Source organism: Gossypium hirsutum, chromosome A05 (assembly GCF_007990345.1).
Source record: "Gossypium hirsutum isolate 1008001.06 chromosome A05, Gossypium_hirsutum_v2.1, whole genome shotgun sequence".
Classification (NCBI taxonomy): Eukaryota; Viridiplantae; Streptophyta; class Magnoliopsida; order Malvales; family Malvaceae; genus Gossypium; species Gossypium hirsutum.
Genome location: NC_053428.1, coordinates 52062465 through 52083768, shown reverse-complemented (window position 1 = coordinate 52083768; position 21304 = coordinate 52062465). Strand labels below are relative to the sequence as shown.

Below are 21304 nucleotides of genomic sequence, written 5' to 3'. Positions count from 1 at the left end.
AGACCATGTATGGGACATCGAAGTCGTATTTGATTTCGTGTAAGACCCTATTTGGGACAGTGGCATCGATATTTGATTACATGTAAGACCACGTCTGGGACGTTGGCATTGTACGAGCTTTCTGAGTTATCCGCGTATCCTTATGATTTCGAATGGTTCTCTAACATCTTGAAATAGGGCCTAAATGGAATAGTGGTTGCTAAACCATAAATCTGAGATAGAAAAGTTTATTTCAATTAATTTTTATGATTTACCGAGTGATTAGATGCATGTGTTAGAGTATTGCTAAGAAATTTTATAGATTGCATGTTTAATTTGCCTATTAGGGCTTATTTGCAGAAGTTGCTGTAACAGCCCGATTTAGGACCTAAACAGAATGATAGTTTTAGAACCACAAATTCGAAGTCGAAAAATTTATTCCGATTAAGTTTTAAGGTTTATTTATTGATTAAAATATTGTGTAAAAATATCGTTAAGTAATTTTACTGATAAAGTGCTTAATTGGACTTTTAGGACTAAATTGCAAAAGTTGCAAAATATGTGTTCTAATTCATAAGTACTTGATTGAAATAGGGGTTTAAAGAGGAGGTCCTTAAATGGGAATTAGACCATTATATTTTGTTTGGACAAAAATGGCCACGAATAAGACAAAATTTTAAAGAAAGGCCTTAAGGGCATTTAGTCATTTGGTAATTAAAAGAAATAAAAAGGGAAAATAAAGCCAAAATTGACTCATCTTTTTCATGGAGGCTGAAATTTGCATGGGGGAAGCCATGGCTAGGGTTTTCAAGCTTTCCAAGCTCAATAGTAAGTCTGTTCTAGCCCAGTTTTTCAAGTTCTTTACGATTTTGGAATCCCGGTAACTTGATTAAGCTTATTCTAGCAATAATTTAAGATATGGTTGATATTTGGAAAAAAACCATAGGTGAAATGTGTTTATTTTGATGTTTTATGGCAGAATATGAAGGCTGAAATTATGTTAAACAACTTTTGCTAAGCGGTTTTAAGCAAAAATGAGTAAAACGACTTAATCGGTAAAAGTTGTTATTGTTCATAACTACATGTTAGAGTGAGAATTTGATGTTGCCATAGAAGGAAAAAAATGATCAGCATGTCATAAAACATAAGAATAAGGGATGAAGTTTAATTCCCGAGCCTAGGGGCAAAAGTGTAAATATGCAAAAGTTTAGGGGAAAGTTGTAATTTTTCCAAAGTTTGAGTTAAGGACTGTTTTGAATAGTACATTAATTAAATAAGTAAAATATGATGTTTTAGATCCCAGAAAATGAGATTTGAATCTAGAATGGGAGAAAAATCAAAAATCGGGAAAGTTGGTAAAATGGCCATTTTAATATCGAGGTAAGTTCATATATATAATAAGCATTAATTTATGCATGTTTCAATGTAAAATTGATATATTTACTATGATTTCCGAGGTGTTGAAAGTAATTATAATTATGATGATTTATATGTTCAATATTAATTCGACATGGAAATGAGAAAGTATGTAAGTTTGTTTGTAAATAATACATTATCTTTATTATGTTTTTGTATTTCAGCATATTTTATGTATTGTAGCTGATTTTTGAATCATAATTGACTATTGGAAGTATGAAATCAAGTATTAGAAAGAGAGAAAAATCCCGGTTGAACCTTCGGAAAGATTGGATGATACAGATGGTATGTAGCTAGGTCACATGTATGGTGCTGAGTGCACATCATGTGTACAAGAGAGCTACGAGGCATTATGATGTAGCTAGGTCGCATGGGTGATACTATGTGTACACCATGTAGACAAGAGAGCTACGGGATATATGTTGCTAGGTCCCATGCGTGGTTCCAGGTGAAGGACACCATGTAGACAAGAGAGCTACGAGATAAACTGGCTAGGTCACATGCGTAGTACTAAGTGTTCACCATGTGTACAAGATAGCTAAAATTATGTGTACAATCGAGATAGGTCACATGAGTGGTGCTAAGTGAAGGCCACTATGTGTACAAGAGAGCTTCGATTTTAAAGGTGAGCTGTGTGCGATACCATTGCGTATCTGTTATTATTCCGAAGCGTTCAAATGGGAAATTGATTAAATGAAACTGTGTATGACTTTGTGATGATAAGTGTAAGTATATACGTGTGTAACTTATGAGCAATATGCTCGATATGTGATTGGAAATTGGAACGATTGTTATGGGAAAGTGATGAATACAATTGAAGTGTAAAAGATCAAAATTGACAATAAAACTGTTCTAGATAGTTGCAGTGACGTGAATCTAAAAATTTATCAAAAATAGTAGAAATTGAATAAAAGACTGAATGAGATATAAAATTAGAGCTTAATGAGTCTATTTTCATATAACAGAAACAGAGCAAGCAAAGGAATTCTATATTATGAGATATTTAAGTTTTTGAGAGACTGGTTCAGAATGACTACATGATCCCCTATTCTGACTTGGAAAAATCATTAAAAATTGTACAAAAATAATTAGGGGATATAATTAATATTCTTGAAACCCTTAATTAGTCTAGTTTCAAATAAAATAAACAAGAACATCCTTTGAGTTCTGTACAAGGATAAAATTGATTCATAGTGAAGAGTGGTCAGAACAGTTGAGCAGTGAAACAGGGGTAACTTCAATGAATAAACTGTACTAATTGGATGGACCAAAAATTCTGAAAAGTTTATGGTAAGAATATATTTGAATCTAGTTTCAAGAAAAATTAACGGTTTGTAATTTGGAGTTCTGTAGCTCCAGAAATAAATAATTTAGTTTCTGGTACTCTGCTAGACAGCTTATTTTTAACCTGTTTATGATTGTAATAGTGAAAGTATGTGTGTTTGTGATGCTAATATTCCGGGAACATATTGTGACTTTGTTTAAAGTGATGTATTGTTTATTAATATTTACATACTTACTTACTAAGCCATAATTCTTACTCGCTTCCTTTCCTTTTTCCTATAGTGTTGCAGATGTTAGCTTGAGTTGGAGGTCGCCAGAGGTTAAATCACTCTATCAAACTATTGATCGATATATAAAGGTTTTAAAGTATTTTAAGTCTTTGGCATGTATGGAGACTCGTTTAATTGTTATTAAGTTTCTAGGAATTGGCTTAAAATACTGACCTATGTTATTTGAAGGTCTCCATTGTATAAAGTCATTTAATGTGGATAGTCTTGATTATGTTATTAATTATGAATCAATTTTTATACGATGATTAGTGATTAAGTCCGGTAATGTCTCATACCCTGTTTCAGCATCAAACATGGGTAAGGGGTGTTACAGGTTCAACGGGCATTCCGAGGAAAGAATGAATATGTGAAATCTGTATCCGATTCTAGTATGTTTGAAATGTAATTCAATGTTTGAGAATAAAAGGTAAGTACATGAGCAAATAATGATATGTGATATAAGTATGAGAAAGTATGCTATATGTGCAAATGAATCGAGTATATGGGAAATGTATATGAATTATGTGGTTTGTGATAGTATTTGGAAATGGAGTATATGTAATTAAATAATGCTTATATGCTTTAATTGATAAGTTTATTTGTATATGGCTTACTAAGCTTTTTGAAAGCTTACTTTGTGTGTTTTTTTAACTGTTTTATAGAAATCGTAGCTACCGAGAGCTCAGGGATCATCGAGGATATCACCACACTATTGAACTATATTTTGGTACCTTTTGAAAATGTAAACATTGGAGTATGGCATGTATAGGCTACTGGTATTTGAATATGTTTTGTGAGTGTATGTTTAGCCATGTGATATGGCTTGATAATGGTTGAACTTATGGTTTGATTTTGGTATATGATATGTGATACAAATTATGCCTATGTGATGTGTCATGAATGGTAATATTTTGGTATGAGAATGATGAATTGAAATGAGGTTATGAAACAATGTTTAGATATGATTTTGTCTTATGATTTGGCATGATTTGGTATAGTTATTAAGCATGAAATTGGTTGGTAATGATAAGGTATGATTGATCTGTGTTTTGGTTGTGAATTCGTTGAAAATTTGGAATAAAATATTTGGTTTTGGTGTTTTTAGGTTTGACCTAAATAGGGTGGTAAATTGGCTTTGCAAATAGCCTATTTTTGTCCACACGAGCAGAGACACGGGCGTGTGTCTCAGTTGTGTGCGATACACAGTCATGTTGCACGGTCGTGTGTCCCCTGGGGTACCATAAATTTTAAGTCAGTATACTCTATACTTTTGACATGGTCTAGACACCCGGGTGTGTCTAGTGGCCTTGGCACATTGGCGTGTGTGGCCATTTTGAAGGGTACACGGGCTAGACACATGGGCGTGTGTTCAACTGTGTGACCCAAGTCAGTTTTGACCACGGCCAAGGTTCACGGGCGTGTCTTGTGGCCATGTGAACAAGTCAATATGTAGGCTCTATTTTGCCACGGCCTAGACACATCGGCATGTCTAATGCCGTGTAAGGTACACGGCCTATTCACACGGGCGTGTGACCTTTGGAACTTTGAAAAATGCTTAAGTTTCAAAAAATTTTGTATGAGCTCAATTTAGTCTTGACCCATTTCTAAAGCATTTTTAAGGTCTTGTTGATCTACGTAAGGGACTCTGTATTGATGTATGACCTATGATGCTGTGTTGATTATGAAATGAATTCTAATTATTCTGATATGTCCAGTAATGCCTCTTAACCCTAGTCCAGTGATGGACACAGGTTAGGGGTGTTACAGAACAAATCTTTTCCGCATAAGTGCCTTCATTTCAGCCAATGTTTCCACGGGTCGTTCTCTATTTTTTCTCCTATTCATGGTTAGTTGATCCCACCATATAATAGCATAATTTGAAAATTCGATGGCAACGATTTTTACCTTTTTCAGTCCTGACTAACTATGGCATCAAATACCAGCTCTATCTTTTTTTCCCATTCCAAATAAGCTTCAGGATCGATTCTTCCTTGGAATGAAGGAATCTGCACCTTAATATTTTCAAAATTGTTACCAACTTTCTCTCGCTTCCTTGGCTCTTGATTTTTACAATCATTTCGTCTCACACTTTGCTCTGAGACTTGATCAATTTCCATTTCACTATTGCTATAGTAGTCATCTCAGTAATTTCTAACAGGTGCTTGTTACTATTGAGCATTAGGAACATGAGGTGATCGGTCTCGAGGTGGAGGTGAATGGCCTTGTTGTGGAGGTAAACATCCTCGTTGTGGTTGTAAACGGGCACATTGTGGAGGTGAACATCGTCATTATGATCTCCCCTCTAACTGATCAAGCCGCTCTTGGATGGACTCCAATTGATTTTGCATCATGCGTTCCATCTCCCATAGCAATGCTTGATAATCCAAGTTTGGAACTCCCCCTCCTTCATTAGTATTATTCCTTATAGGACTCCTTGACATGATTTTTATTAACCACAAAACAATGTTAATAATAAACTATTCCTCACCAAATCAAACCTAACAATTTTCTCTCAGAAAAGAAAAAGAAATTTCACCCCACTCGTGTTTCACACAAATTTGGCTTTTTCTCGCTCTTTTAATCTCACCACTCGTGCCTTTTTCCTCTCAAGTTCTTCTCAAAGTTTTAGATTGAACTAAGTTAGGACTTGATCAAAGAACATTTGCAACAGTCGGTTAGCAACAAACGGTTGATATGTGGTAGGATAGGTTCAAGAAAAACTAGAAAAGGAAAAGGTAAAAAAGTTTTTTTTATTCGAAAGATTTCAGTAGTTTGACAACGTTTCGGGAAATATAAGATATACTCTAGGATATAAAAAAATTAAATTTTTTTCACTTTTTTTAGCTTTTTTTCACTTTTTTCGCTTGTTTTTCGAATTTCTTCTTTCACTTTTCTTTTGATATTTTGAAACCTCTAATACTATACCTAGAGTAGATTTCCATAGCTCTAATACCAAGTGATGCATGCTTGTACTCGTGAATTCAATTACAAGATGCTGAATTTCCATATAATCTAATTTCAGTATCATTTCAAGCTAGAATACAAAATGAAATTGTGAGTAAAGGAAAATAGGTTGAATGAAAACAACAAAGAAGGTTTTGAAAGGATAACTTTCACGAATTAATCACTTAGAAAGGAACCAACAATATAAATGATAGTGACCCAATTTTTACATGGTGAAATAACAAACAAGTCTTTGAAGAAGAAGTAAACTGTGACCCACTATTTAGCAAAATAGGTACCAATAGTATGTTAGAACACCACAATTCAGAACAAAGAAAGAAAGGATGGAAATGATAAGTTCACAAAAAAAGAAAGGGTTTGACGCCATAAGAAGAACCTTGATAAGTCCAAGTAAGTTAGACCAAGAACAAAGAGATAGAATTCTCACACAAAACTCAGAAAAAATCAAATAGCTATCAAAGTTCTGTTTATAGGAAATTTATAGGCACTTTTGTGACTGTTCAAATGCCTATGTGAAACTTTTCATATTCAGCCATTAACTAGTATTATTACAAGCAATAATTTCATTTTTAACTCTTGTAAGGAAGCCAATGAGTCATGCCTCTTCATTGGAATCTGATGTAGTTAAAAAGGCATGTTAATTCTCCTTAATGAAGACTTAGAGCACGTTTGGTTCGCTGTATTGGATTAGAGGTGTATTGGATTGGATTAGAGGTGTAATGGAATAGAGGTGTAATAGCAAATCAACTGTTTGGTTGAATGTAATGGAATAGAGGCGTAATAGTAAAACTGTGTTTGGTTGAATGTAATAGAGGTGTAATAGCATAATGGAGAAAACTAAAATGACCAGAATACCCTTAGCATAAATTTGTTTTGGTAAATGATTATTGTTATTGTTATTTGAATTTTAATAAGATTATTTATTATCAAAAATAAATAATTTAATCATATTTAAACATAATTATTATTTAATATATTTTAATTAAAATATATAATTTAATAAAATGGTTAATAATTAGCAGAAATTTGTTTTGGTAAATTATTTTATTTAAATTTTAATAAGATTAATATCAATAATAAATAATTTAATCATATTTAAACATAATTATTATTAAATATATTTTAATTAAAATATATAATTTAATAAAATTCTTAATAATTAATATTCTTATATGAATTTACTCAAACCATAATATATGATACTGTAAAATATAAATTAACATAATTATTATTAAATATATTATAACTATATTTGCTGCAACATCATAGAAATTCAATACCGTAAATCACTCCAATTTTCCTATTTAAACTCTATAACTATATTTGCTGCAACATCATAGAAATTCAATGGAAGCAAACTAGACTCAAAGCAGATAATAGCCAAATGTTTCCATTTTTTCTTTTTCATGTTTTTAAGATGCAGGCATACATTGAAAGCAGATATGCACACTTCAGGCACAGTATTCATCATACAATTTGAAGAAAAACACTGCTACAAACAACGGCTTTTAGATAAACTTTACAAAGGTAAACACATCATTAGCACAAATTCATAGCGGCCACCTGTTGGAGAGATCTTGGCTGATGATCCGATGACCCAGAACCAAGCTATGACTGATCCTGATGCCAGACCAACTACTAGAAATAACACCATAACGATGCCAGAAGTCTCTGCGTGTTGTATCTGGACAGATTTGGGAGCCATGATCATTAACACACTTGTCAAGTAGCCATTAGTTAGACCTAGATTTGCCATTTCAAACTAAAACAAAATCCCATGATTTGCCACAAGTTAAAGACCAAGTCTCTCAATAAGTGCCACTTCAAGATCTCATTTTCTTTTGACATAACTCTTAGAATTCATTTTTACTATGCTTTTCCCTTCAAAACAAACTTTAACATGTTTCTGCATTCCTATTTGTTTAAAAGAAAGATCCATGCAATTTCCTTATTAAAAATAATTCAGCTTCGCAAAACACTGGTTCTCATGCAATTGATCAAAAACATGATTTACAGTGACCTGCAATAGGTCAATCCAAAATGCATTTAAGGTTAGCAACCTGCCTGCAGCAGCAAATGACCATTTACATGCAAAACTATGGCATATCAGAGTAGATATTCAATGGCAAGAAAATGAAAAGTTTCTAACAATAACCAGTACGAGAACACACCCTAAAACCATCGGTGTGAGTATATATAAATAACATTAGAAAGCAGCAAATACAGGAACCATCACAAGTGGATGTGCATTGTGCATAGTGCAGAGACTGGAAACAATGACTAACAGTCTAAAACAATCAACTACAATGTTGTCTGTTGTATTGAGACAGTATTGGAGTTATCCAACATAAGACTCGATTATTGCGAAGTAAAATCTTACAAACTGCTTAAAGAACCAATTTCATGAAGAAATACGGGATTATGAACCCAAAGTACATCAAAGATTTGATATGTGCCCTCAACTATACAAAATTTAACAATTAAGTGCCCACAATAGACATGGATACTTCCTCGAGCTCTTTTAAGTAAGGAACAACGTATTTCTCTCTGAACTTCTTGTCAGGCATCTTATAAATTGTAGTCATGCTAACTTTCCTTCTTAGCGAATTCTTACTTTCCAGAGTCTCAATAACCAGTAACCGAGGCTTCAGCCTACGCTCAAGGCTGCAAATAAGCACCATTGGGTGGCTTATTATAAATGAAATACCTACATTCGTTCTATTAAGCAAAAAGTCAGTGACTTGCTTAATCTTCCTTTCAGATACAGCAAACACCTGTGGTGTCCTCCTAAAAGTAGACATGATATCATCTTCAGAGAAACCCAATTTCCTAAAAAGCTTCAATTTGAGTTCCCAATTCTCTTCACTCATTGAACTCAACATCCTAATAGCAGCAAGAAACATATTTGACTTCCTATCGAACCCCAAGGCATCCGCCCTTTCAACAAACTGCTTAATGCTCTCAGGTTTAAGCAAGAAAAATCTAGGAAAGCTGAACACATATGAAACAATTTGCGATGAACAAATCCCGCAATTTCTCAAGAACTCGATATTAGGCATCATAGTCTTTTGCAAATCAGATTTGAGAAACCAAGCAGAAGTTTTCAATAACTTAACAACATCATCATTCGATCCTAAAACAGTCTTTAAATCAGAAATAGAAGGTGCAATCCTATCATCCACGCTTCTAGTCAAAATCCAGGGATCACTAGCTACAATATCAGCAACATCATGTGTTGAAAATCCTAAATCCTGGAAAATCTTGAACTTGGGTTTAATGGTTTTCTCAAGACTAGAATATAGAAGGTTAGGCTTTCTTTTGACCACTGCTTCAATATGGGATTTAGAGAAACCGCTTTCTTTCAAGAAGGAAATTATAGTATCACACTTACGAGGATCCTTCACATAGGTTAGGGAAGATGCAGTCTTGACGGCAAGTTCAGGGGAAAAGCTGTGTTTCTCAACCAAAAATGGAGTTAGACCTGGGTCAACTCTGGAGTTAGCCGAAGCCCTTGTTGGTACCGGAAACCGGAGGTCACAGACCAGAACAATACTAAACAGCTAAATTTCTGAGCCTTCAAATAATGAAGAACAAGTTCCTTAGAAATAGACCAATGACTCCTTTAAGTACCAATCTAATAAACTTCACCAACTTTCAAGAATTCATGGATCAACAAAATTAAATTAACATCCATATCTACAGTTAGTCAAAAAGTTGGTCGTTAAATTACCAGAACCGCCGGATCCCGCAACGATAGCCTGCATGTAGCGTTCAGGCAATTCCCCAGCCACTCCAATGAGCCCACCTTGAACAAGCGCATCGCCTATACCCGCCAGAGCGAGAAGACCGACCGTGACGTAGAATTTGTCATACAATCCGACCTGACCCTTAATATAAACCGCATCCATAACAGGCACGACGAGCAGGGAAACCACGAAAATGCCCAAACCAACATTGATCCGCATGTAAGCTTTACTCTTGTGAGCATAAAATACAATGACCAAGAGGCAAGCGAGGCCGACGACCATGTAAACGACGGCGAAAACACGGTGGACGGAAGCTTCTGGGTAGAGGTAGGAAAAGTAATCGACGGCAGTGATGAAGCTATTCCATGGGAAGAGAAAGCCAACGCCCAAAGTGAAGTAGATGATGTAGCCCAAATTGAATTTATCTTCTGGTTATAGGAATGTGCAGAGGAGGAGGGCAGATTCAGAGTCAGGTTTCGGGCCTCCGCCGATTGCGGATGCATCGGGGAAACCCATTTCTGTTTTTGTTTGGTTTTGTTTTGTTTTTTTCCACCAAAATGCAACTGGGAGGAGAAATTATGAGGATAGAAGAGGAGAGGGTCGGGTAAGGAGGGAGGGTAAAACAGAGAGTTGGGGAGGGAAGCCAGACGTAATACCTATTACTCGATTTGGGAAGGGATTAGAAAAGCAGGGAATTTGGGGATTAGGTCGAGATTGTATTACGCCCGTAATACCTATTACAGCGAATCAAACGCCGGATTAGGGGCGTAATGTAATAGGCGCGTAATCGGTCAGTAATGGATTACCTAATACATTGAACCAAACACAGCGTTAATGTATCCTTAATGTGTTTAATTGATGTCACTTCAGCTCCTTTGTAACCACATGATAAACACTTGTGTAACATCCTCTTAAATAGACCATGATGAAGGCTTAAGACCCCAAAAATGTTCAAACTTGAAGAGTTTCTTTTGGTCCATTAAACAACGTCCTTAGTGTCCTTTTAAAAGCTTTGAAACTGTACAATTTTGAAGAGTCTTTAATCACATGAAAAGTCACTTGAAAAATAGATATTTAAGATTAAATAATGACTTAAACCACTAATACAAACAACATATTTAATAACTCTCATGCACACAAATTAAATGAACATGCAACTTAAATCATACTTGAAGTAAATTAACAAATGAGATGATTTAATGCGTGACTTATTAAACACAAAATGCAAGTCTTAAATGATGCTAATGTATTAATTAAAGCATTAACTAAAGACACATTCAATAAACAAGAAACTTAATGCACATTTTGTTAAAAGATGTAGACGTATTAATGCAAAACATTAAATAAAGATGCATTTAACAAACAAAACACATTGATGCGTGATATTCGTAACAGGTTTAAAGATTTATAAATGAAATGTTCTAGAGACTAACTTATTATCACGATGAAGGCAAGTGTACCTATCGAACAGTAGTATAGTTCAGCAAGACCGGATTGTCGAACCCAAAGGAACTATGAGTACTAGTATTTACTTCCTTTTTATTATCTAGCCTAAAATTTAATAGGTTTAGTTGTCTAAAATAATTACTAAGAATGCACAAAAAGAAAAACTTGGGAAAATACTTTTAAGAAAATTTGATTGATTGAGACAATATCTAAGGAAAAATTATGACAGCCCTAAAGTGACCCTAGTCGGAAAGCAGTTTCAGGACCGCTAAACCGAGTCACCAAATTATTTGAATATGATGATTATTGTCTAAAATATGTGAATATGAATGTGTGAAAGTTTTAAGCTTCGATTTAGTTAATTGCATGTGAATTTAGTTAATAGGACTTATGTGAGAAAATTTAGAAATGTGCTAGGCAAATGTAAGTGGCCTATTAATGCATGTTATAAAGGTGATGGGTTTGCATGTCAAATTACCCAAAATTTGACTAGTGGCCGGCCATGCTATGGGATAAAAGGTATTATAAACCTTTTATGTTAGTGTTTTATGTTAGGAAAAATAAAATAAGGAGCATGGGCAATAAAATAATAATGGTTAGTAGGATGATGAAAAAAAAAGTTCTCATTTGTTTCTTCTTGACCGAAAAATCAAAGGAAGGAGGGGAAGAAAAGGTTGAGGAGGTTCGGCCATACTTGTATCTAGATTAAGGTATGTTTGATGATGTTCCATGAGATGCATGCATGTTTTAGTTGTTAGCTTGAGTTCTACCTAGCCCATGGTTTAAATCTTTGCTATGTGATGGAGATGATATTCGGCCATGGGTGTTGTCTTCTTGGTTGGTGTTTGATGTTGTGGTGATGATGCATGAAGATGAGTTAAGTTTCGGCTAAGGTGGATTTGTGTTGATGTCATTTGCATGCTAAATGTGAAGCTTTGTAATGATACATGTGATGGTGGATTGATGCCTCTTGGATTTTCTTTTTTTAGCATTTTTTGAGTTAGACATTAGGTTCTTTGTTTAACCCATGACCAAAATTGAAATGGTATGGTGTCTTGATGCATTCTGCCATAGTAGGAAATATGGTTGTTGTTCATGTTATTTGCATGAGAAATGGTTGTAAGGTGAAGTGCAAATATTAGTATTTGATTACTAGTGTATATATGTGTATTAGCCGAGTTTTGAACTTGAAACAAAATGGTATGTAGTTAATACAAGTAACCATATTTGTAGGAAGTATTAAGCATATAATTGGCCTCAACATAGACATGTATATTCGGCCACATGAGATAGATTGGTGTTGCATGTATTCGGTTAGGGGCAAGCATATTGATGCTTTTATCTTGACTTAGATAATCGGCTCAAGGAGAATTTGTTAAAGTGCTTAGTTAATTGATATTAGGTTAATGATGTGTGTATTCGGTCATGAAGGTGCACATGAGGAAATGTTAGATTAATTGTATTAAATTGCTCAATGTGATTAAAAATGCGTATGACCACCTTGTATTTGAGCTAAAGGTGGCCATATGACCTATCAACTCCTTGTCATATTCGGCCATAAGCTAGCATAATGAGACTTTAATAAGTTAAATTTGCTTGAATTAGCTCAAGAGCTTAGAGGACCAAAGTTGGACAAGGGAAAGGAAAAAGTGATCGAATAGCCGCCGAAATCGTTCGACAACATCCGAAGTAAGTTTTCGAGTAATGGATCTTAGATTATGATTCGATTAGATCATGCTTTAAGTAAATTAAAATCATGCTCTTTGTATCTAACTATTGAGCCGAAAATGATAATGCTTGATAAGTGACTTGTGTTTGAATCCTAGTTATGAAAATGAAATATAGATGTGTCATGATTTATTGATATGTGCATGGATATTTGGATGATAACCGGGCTAAGTCCCGAAGGCATTTGTGCTAGTGACTAATTCCGGGCTAAGCCTGAAGGCATTTGTGCGAACTACTATATCCGAGCTAAGTCCCGAAGGCATTTGTGCGAGCTACTATATCCGGGCTAAGTCCCGAAGGCATTTGTGCGAGTTACTATAACCGGGCTAAGTCCCGAAGGCATTTGTGCGAGTTACTATAACCGGGCTAAGTCCCGAAGGCATTTGAGCAAGTAGCTATATCTGGCTAAATTCCGAAGGTACTTGGTTTGGGAATGAGCGATCTTGCTGTAATAATTTCAATTAATACGCTCGTAAAATCCCAACGATGAGGTACGTTTCGTATATTCATTGGAGTAGTTGATTCCTTTTAAATATTATTCACTCAGTCAATTAATGAGCTTCCGGCCTTTGGTTAAGTTGATCCCTTATGTGTGAATATAAGGGTTGGAAATGTGAAGGAGGACTGATTTTTGAGAATATGTGTATATGAAATTATCCGTTTAGTTATATGAATGCTATACTTCAGTTGTGCCTAATTTCATTGCTCAAAACTTACTAAGCATTAAATGCTTACTCCGTTCTTTGAATCTCTGTTCTATAGATTTTGGTTCGTCAGCTATCGGACTCGGGATTGTCGAAGTCGAAGTCGTCCACACTATCAAAGCCCTTTTGGTACACTTTTGGTTGAACTCTGAAAATGGCATGTATAGGACTACCCTCTTTGTTGTTGGTCATGTACCCTTTGGTTTTGTATAAATTTGGATAGCCATGCGAAAATGGCTTATATATACTTTGAGCATAGCATTATAATCGTTTTGTATGTTGTTCATTGAGAGGTATGGAAATGTTTGGTAACGATTAGCCATTGGAATGGTTAATCATGATCATTTTGATGCTTTGTATGACAAATTCTAGTTGATTCATGGAAAACCATGAAATAGGTAAAGATTACCTTAAAAACAGATGCTGACAGCAGCAGTGGTGTGGATTTGAAAAATAACTAAAAATAGTAGGAATGAAATTAAATAGTGAATAAATTATGTAATCGAACCTTGATGAATCTACTTTCATATGGAAGAAACGAAACGATCATATGAGTCGTATTTTAAGAGATATTTAAGTTTTCGTGGAATAGGGCTAGAGCAATTTCTGGATCCCCGGATCTGACTTTGGAAATTAACTATAAATTAACCAGAGATAATTAGAGGTCATGCCATATATTTATAGATTCATTTTTTAGTCTAGTTTCGTTAGAAACAAACGGCATAAGTAATGAAGCCCTGTAGAGGAAGATATATAAGTCGTAATGCATAAAGGTCAGAGCAGTCGAACCCTGAAACAGGGGAGACTTTAACTAATAAACTGTACTAATTGGGTCGACCAAAAATTATAGAAAAAAATATTTAGATGGGCATATGAGTCTAGCTTCAGGTAAAATTTACGGAACTGGTTTTCGAGTTCTGGAACTCAAGATATGATTTTTAAGGTAACAGTGACGCAGTTAGCCAGCTTGTCTGGAAATTTTTAAAATGGACTGTGAAAATAAATGAAATAAGTCCGTAAATACCTCGTGTTCGACTCCGGAAACGGTCTCGGGTACGGGGTGTTACACAAATCCACCTGCACTTCACTTGTTATTTGACTCCGAATCAGACGATTTGTTCATTTGACTTGATGTGTAGAAATCCCTAAGTTATATTATTATCTCTCTCGAGACTAATAACATCTAACCCTAGGTTGAATAATTGAAATCTCTTTCTAATTAACACCCTAGAATTGCATTAACTCGATTTATGGATTCCCTTGTTAGGTTTCACCCTAATTCGACAAAATCTTATCACCCTATCTCTAGGCGCGCAATCAACTCCACTTAATTATGAAAAATTTACTCTTAGACAGGGTCTATTCCTCCTCTGAATAAGAGCTTAACTTGAATCAATATCCTGGAATATCAAAACAAGAATTAAGAACACATAATTAAGAACAAGTCAAATATTTATCATACAATTTAGATAATAATAACAAGATCCGTCTTAGGTTTCACTCCCCTTAGGTATTTAGGGGTTTAGTTAATACTTATGAAAGAAAACATCTCAAAAGCATAAAGATAACAAAACATAAGAAAACCCAAAACTCCTGAAGGAACTTGAAGGGAGATATCCAGTCTAATGATGAATCCGGCTCTTGAGAGGGATCAATCGGCTTTCTTTGAGTAATTCCTTGCTTCCTACTCTGCGACCCCCTTCCTAAGTTCCTCCACAAGTGTTTAAATAGGCTTTGGAATGCCTCAGAGCCCTCAAAATTGGCCTTTTTCTAATTGGACTATACTCGGGTTTGACGGGGACACGCCCGTGTGCGATTACTTGAGGCTGTAGTCAAGGCTGTTAAATGGGCATGGGTGTGTGATCCACCCATGTAAGTCATGCTTCGATCGTGCCAAATTGACACGGCCGTGTGACACGCCTGTGTGAGGAAGTCCAGGCCGTGTTGTTTTCCCATGTGGGTCCATTTTCTCTGTTTTTGGCCCGTTTCTCGCTCTTTTTACTCTCCTATTCTCTCCTAAGTATAAAACATGAAATTAAAGGATTAGGAGCATCGAATTCACCAAATCTAAGGAGAAACCATCCATAAATGCGTTAGGCACGGGGTAAAAATATGTATAAATTAAGGTTTATCAAATACCCCTACACTTAAGCATTTGCTTGTCCTCAAGCAAAACCCTTAACTCACAATCAAAATAAATTCTTCTTAACTTATAATTCCTATTAATAATATCTCAAAATAATCCATAAGTAATCATACATTGAGAATTTGATTGAAAGAACATTAAAGTTTCAAACATTCCATGTTGAGCATTTTATCACATGAAAACATAGGTGTCTCCCCTTATCTAAGTGATTACCTTTGATCAAAATATTGCAAAGTTTAACATCTTCACTAAAAATTCACTCAAATCACTCAAGGTGTTTAAGAACGTCAATTAAAATACTCATTAGTCAATATGAAAAGTTATTACCATAGGCTTGCTTGAAAATCAAATACCGACCACTATATATTGAGCTAATACATCAATCAAAAAGGTCTTTTAAAGGGTTGTAAAGTGGCTTTGGTTAGGGGGTGTGGTCACAAGCGAAAAGAAAAGGTTAGAATCGAGATTGAATTGAAAAAATCACTTAGCTAGAAAAATAACTAGTCATCAATTGAATACAAGTGAGCTTCTTCTTAGAAAATGGAATTAACATTCAAGCTCATAAACGACGAATTACAACTAATATGTATGGTTTTTTTTTAAGAGCAAGTCAAATACATAGAAGAGAAAAACATAGCTAAGCAATTAGTTCAAATCAAATCTCGACAAAAATAGGGATCAAATTAGGGGATTTCAACAATAATGGTTTATGGGTTAATATTGAGGGTAAATCAATTAATGGCTTGTTAGGCTCAAAGGGGTTCACTAAGGGTTAATTATGAAGGTAGGATTTTGTGGAGTGAGTGGATTAAACCTAAGTGCCTTTATCATTTTGACATATCAAATCAAATAGTGTGGTCTTGACATGCGTAATCAAGCAAGTTCTAAAATAACAATTCAATACTGGCGCACTTATAATGAAAGTGAGCAAGAAAGAAATAATAGGTGCTCTAAAGGCTCAAGATCTCACAAAAATTATGGCTTTTTGATGTTTAAACTTGTGAATTCCAACTCAAGATAATACCTAAACTTAGGGAAACAACCTAAAAGTTTTTAATTCTTCAAAAATCAACTTATCATGCTTGATTCCCTAATGTGAAGATTTACTGTATTTAGTAGTACTTTGTCTCCAACCTTAAGTTGATTTAGTGAGATATCGAGCTCGTCCTGGCTCAATTTCGGTTTATCGAGTGTTCTCGATTTTTGTGTCCGCCATTCATCTAACTCCTTGATTTGTAGCCTTCGTTCTTCATAGATAGGTCATTTGTTGTTGTTTGAACACAACTCATATGCGTTCTTCGTAACTATTTCCTGCACAGAAGGTTTCACCACATGATCAGTACTAGTAGAATGATTTATACAACCACCTTCAATTTTCAATGTATTACTTGAATTACGAGCTTGAAGGGTGATTGTTTTGTCTCCCACACGAAATGTGAGTTTCACATGTGCCAACATCAATAATGGTTCTAGTAGTCGCTAAAAAGGGTCGTCCTAAAATTAAAGGTGTGTTACTATCCTCTTCAATGATACCCCTAGGAAATCTAATGGTTTTATCAGCCAATTGAATGCTCGTCCTAGTTTGTTTGGGTTTCCCAAGACCTAGCTGTTTAAACATTTTATAAGGCATAACATTAATGCTTGCCCCTAAGTCAGCCAATGCATTATGAACATCTAAACTACCAATTAACAAGGAATCGTAAAACTCCCTGTATCTTTCAATTTTTTGGGTAGCTTATTCTGTAATATGGCTAAGCAAACTGCATTCAATTCCACATGCGGCGCCTCATCCAACTGTAGTTTATTTGTTAAAAGATCATTTAAGAATTTGACTGCGTTTGGCATCTGTGAAAGGCTTCAATAAATGGTAAGTTTATATGTAGTTTTTTTTAAAAGTTTAAGGAATTTACCAAATTGTTCGTCTGATCGGTCTTTCCTTATCGCATTGGGGTATGGCACACGAGGTTTATATTTTGTACTCACCGGCTTCGGGTTATTTTGGCCTACCTCATTCTTCTTACCTTTGCTTACCACCATTTCTGGTCTTGGTTTTGCAACTAACGCTTCCTCATCTTGAATGGCAATTGCGTTGAGTTGCTCCCTTAGGTTAGATTTAGCGTTCCTTAGTAGGCTACCTTGTGGTCGTTCAGAAATTAGTTTGGCGAGTTGGCCTATCTGAGTTTCAAGCCCTTGAATTGATGCTTGTTGATTCTTAAGAACTGTCTCGGTATTCTGGAAATGAGTTTCTAACATCGAGATGAATTTTGTTAACATCTCCTCAAGGTTCTTTTCTTGCTGGTAAGGTGGTTGTTGAAAACCCGGAGGATGTTGTGGCCTTTGAATTCCTTGACCGCCCCACGAGAAATTGGGATGGTTCCCCCAACCTACATTATAAGTGTTATTATATGGATTATTTTGGGCTCTAGAGTTATTGTTACTCATATATTGGTCTTGTTCCTCCTCGATGCTAGGGTTGAAGGATTGATGTTCTGTGCATGCTCCTCCTCCATTCGAATTGCACCTCATCACTGGATGTACCTGAGTAGCACAACACAAACTATCAATCTTTTTATTTAAGAGTTCTACTTGGTTAGATAGCATAGCAACCGCGTCGAGATTGAAAACACCGGCTACTTTCGTCGGTTTTGTTCTCATAACTTGCCACTGATAGTTATTCAGTGACATCTCCTCAATAAATTTGTAAACTGCCTCAGGTGTCTTATTATTGATAGTTCCTTCAGCAGCTGCATCAATCATTTGCCAAGTCGAAGGATTCAGGCCATTATGAAACGTTTGATCCTGTAGCCAAAGCGGTAACCCATGGTGAGGGCACCTTCTCAAAAGGTCATTGTATCTCTCCCATTCATCGTAGAATATTTTTAAATCCATCTACACAAAAGAAGAGATATCATTACGTAATTTGGTTGTTTTAGCTGGCGAAAAATATTTTAATAAAAACTTTTTGGTCATTTGTTCCCAAGTAGTGGTTGACCCTCGTGGTAACAAGTTCAACCATTGTTTAGCCTTATTCCTTAATGAAAAGGGAAACAACCGAAGGTGAATGGCGTCATAAAAAACGCCATTAATTTTAAAGGTATCAGAAAATTCTAGGAAATTTGCCAAGTGAGCTTTGGGGTCCTCGTCCTACAGACCATCAAAATAAATAAACTATTGTATCATTTGAATTGCGTTAGGCTTCAGTTCAAAATTATTCGCAACAATAGCAGGTCTAACTATACTTGACTCAGTTCCTATTAAATTAGGTTTAGCATAATCATACATAGTGCGTGGAGTAGGATTCTGATTTACTGGATCAGCAGCAATCGCAGGAGGTAGCAGATTTTCTTGGTTTTCAGCCATCTCCTCGGTTGTGGTTGAAGTATCATCCTCTTGCTTGTCCTCTATGTATCTTAGGCTTCGCTTAATTTATCTCCAGTTTCTGCAAACTGTGCAGACAATCTCACTGTCAAAAAGTAGTGGTCCTAACGGGTTTCTTCTGGTCATAAACTAGAAAAACCTGTCAGAAGGAAATAAGAGAAAAATTAGAAAAGAAAATAAAAATTTAAATTGTAATAAAAGTAAAGTGGCTAAAGTAATAAAAATCAAGTTTTCCTAATATTCTAGTTCCCTGGCAACGGCGCCAAAAACTTGATGCGTGATATTCGTAATAGGTTGTCTAAACTAATTACTAACTAAGAATGCACAAAAAGAAAAACTTGGGAAAATACTTTTAGGAAAATTTGATTGATTGATACAATACTTAAGGACAAATCCACCTAGACTTCACTTGTTATTTGACTTTGAATCAGACAATTTATTCATTTGACTTGATCCGTAGAAATCCCTAAGCTATATTATTATCTCTCTTGAGACTAATAACGTCTAACCCTAGGTTGAATAATTGAAATCTCTTTCTAATTAACACCCTAGAATTGCATTAACTCGATCTATAGATTTCCATATTAGGTTTCACCCTAATCCAGCAAAATCTTGTTACCCTATCTCTAGGCGCACAATTAAATCCGCTTAATTATGACAAATTTACTCTTAGACAGGGTATATTCCACCTCTGAATAAGAGCTTAACTTGAATCAATATCCTGGAATATCAAAACAAGAACTAATAACACATAATTAAGAACAAGTCAAATATTTATCATACAATTCAGATAATAATAACAAGACCCATTTTAGGTTTCATTCCCCTTAAGTATTTAAGGGTTTAGTTCATACTTATGAAAGAAAACATCTCAAAAGCATAAAGATAACAAAACATAAGAAAACCCAAAACTCCTGAAGGAACTTGAAGGGAGATCTCCAGTCTTGATGATGAATCCAGCTCTTCAGATGGATCAATCGGCTTTCCTTCAGTAATTCCTTGCTTCCTACTCTATGTCCCCCTTTCTAAGTGCCTCATCAGGTGTTTAAATAGGTTTTGGAATGCCTCAGAGCCCTCAAAATTGGCCTTTTCTAAATTGGACTAAACTTGGGTTCGACAGGGACACGCCCGTGTGACATGCCCATGTGCGATTACTTGAGGCCGTGGTCAAGGCTGTTAAATAGGCACGGGCATGAGATCTACCAGTGTAAGCCGTGCTTCGATCCTGCCAAATTGACACGGCCGTGTGACACGCCCGTGTGAGGAAGTCCAGGCCGTGTTGTTTTCTTATGTGGGTCTATTTTCTCCGTTTTCGGCCCATTTCTTGCTCTTTTTACTCTCCTATGCTGTCCTAAGTATAAAACATAAAATTAAAGGATTAGGAGCATCGAATTCACCAAATCTAAGGAGAAACCATCCATAAATACGTTAGGCATGGGGTAAAAATATGTATAAATTACGGTTTATCACACATAATTAAAAATTAAAGAGTTTGTTCAAACTAATCAAACTGTCACATGCAACACATTGCATGGAATTGGATCGTTATCTTGAGTCCAATAAAATTTGGCTTCTCATGCTCAGCCCACACTTGTTGAATCAACCCTAACATTACCTCTTTGAGCTTCTTGGATCTAGGTCGAGTCAAGGCCCATTGGGAATTTCAATTGGATTTCTTGAATTCTCCTCATCTTTCAAACCAATTGGTATTGACATAGACGACTTTAATTTTGTTCCAATTGATTCTTCATCAGAAGCTCCCATGCATGCATCACTTTATGAGGCATTAGGCACTTGACTTGATTTCAGTACTACGTATCACGATCAAACCGGTGGACCGTCTGAGTGAGTTATTCAGATTCTAGAGGATATCCTTCGGGGTTGTGTCATTGATTTTTGGGGTAGTTTTGAGGATTATCTACCATTGGTAGAGTTTGCATACAATAACAGTTTCCAATCTAGTATTCAGATGCCTACTCCTTTATGTTGAACTGAGTTAGGTGAATGTTGGGTCTTGGGTCCCGAGCTAGATTTTAAGACTGGAAATACTATCAAGTGATTTGAGACCGTCTTAAAGCTGCTTCTGATCGATAAAAATCTTATGCAAATTTAAAGAGAAAAGATATTGAGTTTTCTATAGGTGATCAGGTATTCTTGAAGATGTCCCCATGGAAAGAGTTTTTTTGATTTGGGCATAAGGGTAAGTTAAGCCCGAGGTTCATTGGACCTTACCGTATCCTGAGA

The 21304-nt window shown here is 35.5% G+C and overlaps 1 protein-coding gene and 1 non-coding gene across 2 annotated transcripts; one reads left to right on the top strand and one right to left on the bottom strand.

Moving 5' to 3' along the window:
• Positions 1–8392: 8392 nt before the first annotated feature.
• LOC107960558 (uncharacterized) lies at positions 8393–9940 on the bottom strand. Its single transcript, XM_016896891.1, has 3 exons — positions 9643–9940; positions 9543–9546; positions 8393–9422 (listed from the first exon to the last, which is right to left on the bottom strand). Exons 1-3 carry the CDS (start codon positions 9938–9940, stop codon positions 8393–8395), a joined length of 1332 nt encoding a protein of 443 aa, XP_016752380.1.
• Positions 9941–18497: 8557 nt separating this feature from the next.
• Positions 18498–18604, top strand: LOC121230169 (small nucleolar RNA R71). The gene has a single exon (XR_005928120.1). It is a non-coding gene; the product is annotated as a small nucleolar RNA R71 (small nucleolar RNA).
• The last annotated feature ends 2700 nt before the right edge of the window (positions 18605–21304 follow it).

Coding starts and splice junctions, on each gene's coding strand:
- LOC107960558 (XM_016896891.1), bottom strand. CDS start 9,940: ATGGTCGTCGGCCTCGCTTGCCTCTTGGTCATTGTATTTTATGCTCAC.